Source organism: Bombus flavifrons, chromosome 11 (genome assembly GCF_040668555.2).
Source record: "Bombus flavifrons isolate JBK064 chromosome 11, iyBomFlav1_principal, whole genome shotgun sequence".
NCBI classification, from domain to species: Eukaryota; Metazoa; Arthropoda; class Insecta; order Hymenoptera; family Apidae; genus Bombus; species Bombus flavifrons.
The window spans coordinates 7,326,504-7,334,822 of record NC_138452.1 but is presented as its reverse complement, the minus strand read 5'-3'; the positions used below and the strand labels follow the sequence as shown (position 1 = coordinate 7,334,822).

Genomic DNA, 8,319 nt, shown 5'->3' with positions numbered 1-8,319 from the left:
TTTGTGACTTGATCGAGGAGACGTTATCGAGAAGAACCTTGTCAAAAGATCCTTTTCTTTTCGCTGTCCTCGATTAAGAGGATTATAAAGTTTATAAGTTTCGAGGATCCATTCGAAACATTACAGTTGTCCCCTTTTACTGTTTCTAGCTGTATTCTTGTTTATAAATTTTTTTCTGCTCAAGTGATCACCTAATCTAGTGGAGTATTTCACCAAGAATGTCTTTATTATTGTTCAGTCAAAAGCTAAAAGCGATTCTCACGTTTTTCAAATATTTAGATAATGAGCGCTATTTCGACGATGGAAATTATTAAGATGGCGGCATCACGTACCAATCTCCAAAAATTCATAGTGTTTTTTATACCTCGTCAGTGTTTTTAAAAATTATACGTATTTAGACCAATAGTCGAAAATGATAAAGTCTATGGTAAAATTTGGATTGCAAAATATTCAGTATTGATTAAGATAAATCATTTTTATTCATTTTTATAGTAAAATAAGTGAAATAAATAATTTGTCGGATTTAATTTTAATTTCAATCACTGTTAATGCTACCAGAGATGCTATAAATTTTTTGTATGGTGAATCGATAACGTTGGAAATTGCATAAAGGTAACAAGATGATTTTCTATCTTACAGTTTGTCTATGGGCGTAAAAAGTGGAGCTAATACTGCGCCGTTAACTAGATTTGAATTAAAAAAGAATTAATTTTTCTACACATTTTTGTTTATACGTTATTTTAGTGATTTGTGAAGTAGTTCATACTTATTTAATTCATATAACTTGTTCTATACTCACAAAATAATGTATGATCAATTAAATGTTTGGTAAAGATCTTACGGGTAACGGTTTAAATAACTTAAATTTCATTCAGTTTTAACAAATTTTTTATTTTTATATAACACTGAAGACAGTTAGAAATTATTTTTACAATTCTATTAGGTTTTGTATATTAAATAATATATTTATTTTTTATGTTTATTGTATGTATTTCAAGATTCAGGGTAAAATTATATTTATATTAACTTTTCAGTTCGACATAAAGGTGTAGTTTCAATTAAATTTCTTTTGGTTATGTTTATAATATATTTTATTGTGGATATAATTAACGTTTTATAATTATGGAAAAATCTATGGATGTATTTACATGGATTTATCAATTAGAATGTCCACCTACAATATTCAACGATTCAGTAAAACAAATGTTTGTATAAAATTTTATAAATTTTAATTTTATTAAATTAAAATTTTATTTTTATTTACATATAATGTGTCTTATAACTTTATTCTTGATCATGTATGATATTACTTAAATTATGATTATATACATATCTCAATTTTAAATTATCTATTATTTGTGATAGGTTGTATTCAGGCCTTGCTGGACTGATGTGGGATGATTTAGCTGAGGTTATATTTAATGCTAAAGAAGCAAAAACAATAAGAAAAAATGTCTTATTGTATCATTTAAAACAGAAAACATCTAATAAAGCTGTTCAATGTATGAAAAATTTATTAGAATTAAAATCAGAAAAAATTAATTTAAGGGATCAAATATCTAAGTTAGAGGAAGAATATGAACAACAAGATTTTAGAGTTAGGCAAAAAGGTATGTTATTAACAAAAATATGACAAAGAATATATACTTAACAAATATTTTTATTTAGTCCAAAAACTAAGAGATATTTCATCTAAGCATTCTGTCATAAGAGCAAGAAGAGATTTACTTCAGATGAAATATGATCAAACTAATACACAACTTCATGATTGTAATAATATGAGATTAGTTTGTCAACATTTAATGCCACAAACTTGCAAAGATTTAGATCATAAAGTACTAATGGAAATGTCAGATGTAGTGACAAGTCTTTGGACTGGAGCAAATAAAAGACAAGTATGTATCTATATATAATTGAAGACAATGACAATTATATCTATATTATTTAGATTATATTTATAGGTGTGGGATATAGTATCAAGTAATCTTAGTCACATTGAAGTATCTACATTATGGCATTATTTATATCAAAGCTTAACTGAAGATCTGGATATATTAATTAAATCAGAAAATATGAAATCAGTGGAGCCAAATGGAAAACACATAAATATTGGTATTGCTAAAACATATGGACAGCATATTTCTATAGTCTCCAAACGATTATTATACAATGCAAGAACAAGTAATCATCAACAAAATGTTTTGGAATATATAGAAAAGATTGAGGTATGTTAAATATTAGTTAAATATAAAAAATTAAATATTAAATATTAACTTTATTAATTTTAATTCTAATTTTAGACAGCTTCAAATAATTCTTCAGATATAAGTGAATGGTTAGCATTAGCATTAGAAGTGCACAAATTAGAAAGTGAGCAAAGAAGTTTACAAAGAGAAATTGATAAAATTCGGGATGATTTATATGAAAGTAACACATTTGCATTTGATCTAACACAACTAGTTCTAGAAATTCAAAATACTAGTGCTGAAATTGTATGTTAACATTTTATAATTATTGTAGTGTGTATATGTATACATGATTATTTTTGCATTAATTTTAAATTAATTCTAGGCAACATGTATACAAGATATACAGCAATCGTTAAACCTTTTGAAATCTGCACCAATGTTTCTCATGAAAACAGAAGAAAAAATAAATGCGGAGTTACAAAAAATAATAACAATGCGAAATGATGGTTATGACTGTACAATGTTAAAAAATGATTTATCTACTGAATTGGATATATTTCATAATGTTTTAGATCTTAATGCTTTAAAGAAAGTCATGTTAAAAGGAGAAATTGGAATTTACAGGTCAGACTTCTTCCATATTGTAAAAATTTATTACTTTCTATTTCTAAATCTAAAATAAAAATTGTAAATTGATTTGTATATTATGCAAATGTTTCAGGCATACGAAAAGTTGTTTCAGTGAAGCATCTGTTTCAATTACTAACTCCCAAACTTCAAATCTTGCATCATATTTTCCATTGATTCAAATTCCTATATATTCTTTAATAGAATGTTATAAAAATCTAATTTCAATGTTCATGTATAAAAAATTAGAATCCTTAGAAACTGAAGAAAATCTAAATACATTTCATTTACCCCCAATAACATATGAGGAGAATAATTATAATACAGTGGAACTTTTGAAATTATCACAAAATATTAATACGCAAACGAGGACAGAAATTGATGAATTTAATGAAATCTTAAATGATTGGTAAGTATATCAATTACAATTAATATTTTGACTGTGGATGGCTATTAACGTTTGTATTATTACTGACAGGGTGAATCAACCGGTTCAAAAAGTAATGGAAGTTATTGAAAAAGCTGTAGATGGTGCAACTTTTCCAGAATGGATCGAATTTTATGATTTATTATTATATAGGTTACAAAATCCTACATAGTTATGTGTATAAATGTATTCTATTTTTTATAATCCAAAATTTTTATCATATAGAACTACATATGTATAATAGAATAATTTATATATTTTGTTATTAAATTTTGTAACATTAAAAGTATAGTTATTATTTACTGGGTTGGCAACTATGTGATTTTAAATAAGAAGGAAATTATCAAAAAAAAAAACATATGAATCCTCTAACGTATGCATATACAGTCTGTTCAACGAGACGAGGCATTAAACTTAAAATTTGATTGCTACGACTGCAATAGCTGCTGACTAGTGATTAGTAACTAGCATCGACAGAGTTTCACTAGTCGGCAGCCAATAATTGGAGTCACAGCGTCATATTTTGTTTAAGTTTACTCTCGTCTCGTTGAATGGGCTATAGTATCCTAGTATTTATAGTGACTTTATCAATACTCGTAATCATGGCGGGTTTTGTAAGTAGCGTATTTATAAGTTTAGTCTACAAGAATAAAAACTAAAAAGAATTATTTTGTATAATGTACAAGCAATAATTGTATCTCTACACTTTTACGATTAAAGAATTTAATTTATTGTGGGATAAAATGCTGTCAGTTGTTCTGAAGTCTGTATTTGGTTATGATGATTTTAAAAGTGATATTCAGAAACAAGCAACCACTGCTGTTTATAAAGGTTGATGTCATTTATAAATAACAAATATGTGGAATTTACTTATTTTTTTATTGGCATTAAAATTTGTTGTTATTCTTAATATTTCTGAATAAATCAACTACAATAAATTAAACATTTTTAGCCAAACAAGATGTATTTGTGTGTATGCCAACTGGATCTGGGAAATCACTTTGTTTTCAATTGCCAGCTTTAATGAAAGAAGATAAAATCACAATTGTTTTTTCACCATTACTAGCTTTAATAAAGGTATATATATATATATATATATGTTACAAATATGTATCATACATGAGCATCATATAGAAATGTTGAATATCCAAAAACAAACTGAATCTATCATATAATGTTTTCTTATTGTAGAATCAAGTTGACTTTTTAATAAGTAAGAAAGTTAATGCAAACTCATTGAATTCAAATACATCCACTAAAGAAAGAAATGCAATAATGAAAGATTTGGCATCTAATTCTCCAAAAATCAAATTATTATATGTTACTCCTGAAATGGGTGCACAGCAACATTTTCAAGTAAATGACTAATTTACAATTGTGATAGAATTTCCAATGGCTGTATGCATATTAATTGATTATTCAAATTACCTTTCTACAGGCCACAATAACAAGATTGAACAAAATAAAAGCATTATCTTATTTTGTTGTTGATGAAGCTCACTGTTTGAGTCAGTGGGGTCATGATTTTAGACCTAGTTATAGAGAATTAGGAAAATTTAAAAAATTATGTCCTAATATTCCCATAATTGCATTAACAGCTACTGCTGCAAAAGAGGTAAGTATGTATACTTTATAAACTTGAGGTATTAACAAAGGTTTAAAATTTAAATAGTGTGAAATATATTATTATAGGTGAAAGATGATATACTCCAATGCTTAAATATGAAAAACCCTGCCATATTCTCAGTTCCTGTATTTCGACCTAATCTTTATTATGATGTATGGTTTTTAGAAATATTAGACAAGCCATTTGAACATTTAAGAAATTTTGTTATAGAAGCTCTTGATTCCCAAGATACATCCATTCCAAAAGTAAGTTATTGTGCATGATAAACTTATAATATATGTAACATATGTTAGGTAACATACATAAGTACATAATATGTAACATATATAAAAAAATTAATTGCAGGCCAAAAAAAATTGTGGCATTATTTATTGTAGAAAAAAAGAAGCAACCGAAATAATTGCACATAAATTATCCAGTTCTGGTATACCTGCTCTAGCGTATCATGCAGGTAAATGTTATTATTATCCCTAATACTCACGAAACTAACAATAATAAAACAACTAGTAATATCTAATAATTATTTCTACAGGTTTAAAAAATCAAGAACGTAATGAGGTTCAAAATAAATGGACATCTGGTGAAGTACCTATTATTGCAGCAACATGTAGTTTTGGGATGGGTGTAGACAAGGGCTCTGTTAGGTAAATTATTTTATTTTATAGGAAGTGTATGTCACTTTTACTGACATTTGATAGTAATATTGTAATTTTATGTGCAGATTTGTAGTGCATTGGACAGTTCCTCAAAATATAGCAGCATATTACCAAGAATCTGGTAGAGCTGGCAGGGATGGTAAACCAGCATTTTGTAGGATTTATTTTAGTAATAAAGAATATTCAGCTATTGCATTTCTTATTAAAGAAGAAATTACGCGAAAAAAGTCTGAGCTTGTAAAATTAAATTGGAAAAATTTTGAAAAAACTGTTTCTTACTGTCTTGAAGCAAAGTAAGAATTATTATATTATCTATGAATATCCTCTTATATACAAAGATTTAAGTATGGTTTAATGGATTCTACAGATGTAGACATGCAGTGTTCTCTAAATATTTTGGAGATAATCCACCTCCATGCAAAGATAGGTGTGATGTATGTAGAAAGAAAGATGCTGTTCAAGAAAGAATATCAAAGTTTGAAATGTGTCAAACTAGATCACAATCTCAACCTAAGTCCAGTAGCAATTTAGATGGTATTGCTTTACCAAAGTATGATGCTGAGTAAGTAATATACTTTAAAATGTTACGGTTATATATATTTTTTACTAAATTATAATTATCTCAGTCTTAATCATTTTTATCTACAGTGAAAATGAATATGGAGGGAGATTAGACTCAAGGGAAAAATTATTAGCTGAAAGTAAACGGGAAACAAAAGAATTAATTGAAAAACAGTTTGCTATTCGGAGAAATAATAATAAAATCGACGAGGTAAATATATCTAAAGGGTAGATTTATATTTTTTTTATCGTTTTTCTTATCTGTATTTTTCCTACTTTAGTTAAAGAAACAAAATCGCGAAGATGCTAAACAATCTCATGTACGTGCACCTGAAAGTACTGATATAAAAATAAAAGGTTTAGCTGTGCAAATTCGTGACCATTTCTACAATCAATTGAGATCAGCCTTACTGGATAATTATGAAGCGGTTTTTCCTGAATCTAAAGGACAAATTCAAGAGACTGATATGCATGATTTAGCATATGATCTTGAATATAAAGAGTTATGCAGCAGTAAAATTGCAAATAAATATAAATTTGATATGTCTAAATTGGTATGTAATTTGGCATTTTATATAATTCATTCATACTTCATTCATGGTGTTTAATAACTTGAGTTTTTGGTAAATACAGATTTCTTCGATACGGAAATGTACCAGTTCTAATACGTTACATGAACATTTACGCGATTTTAACGCAAAGAGTAAACAAAATAAGCGACTAGAATATTTTAATGAATATGATAAAGAAAGAAATAATAGTCATTTAGAATATGACACAGAAGATAAGTTAAGTAAACAAGCAAATAAAAATATTTTATGCCCTACATTTAAGACTGCTCTAGAACTAAAAAAAAGCGAAAAAATATTGGAAAACAAGCCTATTAATAAGAAAAATATATTCGAGGCAAGCATTTTACAAGACGATAATAAAGATATCAATATGATAGAATCAAAAGACGATGTTAGTAAAAATAGCTTCCTTTTTACTGAAGATGTGGTTGTTAAAAATAGTTATCTCACAAAAAAAGACAGTGAAAAAGCTATAACACAACATAAGACTACTGACTTTCAAGCATTAAGTGGTTTCACATGCGCTCGAAAGATTCACGAAGAATTATTACTAAAGGATCACAATAAAAAGTCACGAAAATTTTCGAAAGAACCCATAAAGGAAAGTCCCAAAACTAAAAAAGCGTCTCCCGCAAGTAAATCAGTTTATGAGCAAATTTTGCAATCTACAAAATCAAATTCTGTTGTAGTTATAGAAGATAATGAGAGTAACGGTAGTACTAATATCGAGGTTGAAAAAGAATCAAAATGTCAAAATAAAAAGAAACGTAAAGATGTAAATTTATTTGAAAGTAACGTAAATATAAAATCGAACAAAAAGGTGAAGTTTGAAGAAAAAAGATTTTCTGTAATTAACGAGGAAAAGATTACCAATACTGAAGACACTGAAATAAATGAAATCTTTAGCAATAAAAATAACAAAACTGATCATGAAAAAATTGAAACCAAAGACATTAAAGATAAAAGAATATTTACAACAATAGAAGATATAGAAAGGAAAGAAATGTCAGAACAGGAAAGCATACTAGTTGAACATGTAGAAATAAAAAAATGTTTGCAAGAGAAACGTGATAGAAAAGACCATTTAAAGCAATACACAGATAAAGATAAAAAGAAACTTGTACCTGCAGATAAAGCTACACAATTTAAAACTGTAAAAATTTTAAAATCATATTTAATGAAGTATTACCCATCTGAACGTATTCCTGATCGAACGACATTTTCAAAAATATGTAGAGAAATGCATTATACTCTCCTTGGAAAAAAAATATTTGGTAATGTACAATTTTAAAAAGTTTTCATCTTTTTATGTTATTCAATTACTTTGAATTGACGGTAAATGTTTCAGATAAAGAGGGAATACAACAATTTGTTGCAAAATATATGACACAGAATTAATAGTTTTTGTCACAAGTGTCCATTCGAATATTATAAACAAGTACACAAATTTTGTATATATACCTGTATAGATATGAAATCATAATTTGATTTAAGAAAAATTTTTTATTCACTATATATATTTATATCGGTATTGTACTTGTAAATTAAAACTCGAATTTCTTAAGTGTATCATTAAATGTATCTTTTTATTGAAATTTTTGTATTTGTAGAATCGAACCGCTGTTGTTTTTAATAAAGTATTTATGAGCCTATGCTTAGA

At 26.9% G+C, this 8,319-nt stretch overlaps 2 protein-coding genes across 4 annotated transcripts; both read left to right on the top strand.

The window, feature by feature from the left end:
* The first annotated feature begins 632 nt into the window (after positions 1-632).
* Positions 633-3,529, top strand: LOC138185106 (uncharacterized). 2 transcript variants are annotated; one of them, XM_069123769.1, is made up of 9 exons: positions 633-828; positions 1,035-1,205; positions 1,366-1,610; positions 1,669-1,895; positions 1,962-2,225; positions 2,301-2,492; positions 2,572-2,813; positions 2,911-3,225; positions 3,295-3,529. In XM_069123769.1, the coding sequence occupies exons 2-9, from the start codon at positions 1,123-1,125 to the stop codon at positions 3,413-3,415; spliced, it is 1,689 nt and encodes a 562-aa protein (XP_068979870.1). In that variant the 5' UTR covers positions 633-828; positions 1,035-1,122; the 3' UTR covers positions 3,416-3,529. The 2 variants fall into 2 exon arrangements, with proteins under 2 accessions (XP_068979870.1, XP_068979868.1); XM_069123767.1 differs by having other exon boundaries at positions 633-843.
* Positions 3,530-3,940: 411 nt separating this feature from the next.
* On the top strand, positions 3,941-8,317 carry LOC138185100 (ATP-dependent DNA helicase Q5). 2 transcript variants are annotated; one of them, XM_069123749.1, is made up of 13 exons: positions 3,941-4,074; positions 4,196-4,320; positions 4,435-4,599; positions 4,682-4,858; positions 4,936-5,115; positions 5,216-5,321; positions 5,403-5,514; positions 5,592-5,819; positions 5,894-6,088; positions 6,175-6,298; positions 6,369-6,641; positions 6,721-7,933; positions 8,008-8,317. In XM_069123749.1, exons 1-13 carry the CDS (start codon positions 3,987-3,989, stop codon positions 8,055-8,057), a joined length of 3,036 nt encoding a protein of 1,011 aa, XP_068979850.1. In that variant the 5' UTR covers positions 3,941-3,986; the 3' UTR covers positions 8,058-8,317. The 2 variants fall into 2 exon arrangements, with proteins under 2 accessions (XP_068979850.1, XP_068979851.1); XM_069123750.1 differs by lacking the exons at positions 3,941-4,074; positions 4,196-4,320; positions 4,435-4,599 and having other exon boundaries at positions 4,723-4,858; positions 4,916-5,115; positions 8,008-8,316.
* Positions 8,318-8,319: the final 2 nt, after the last annotated feature.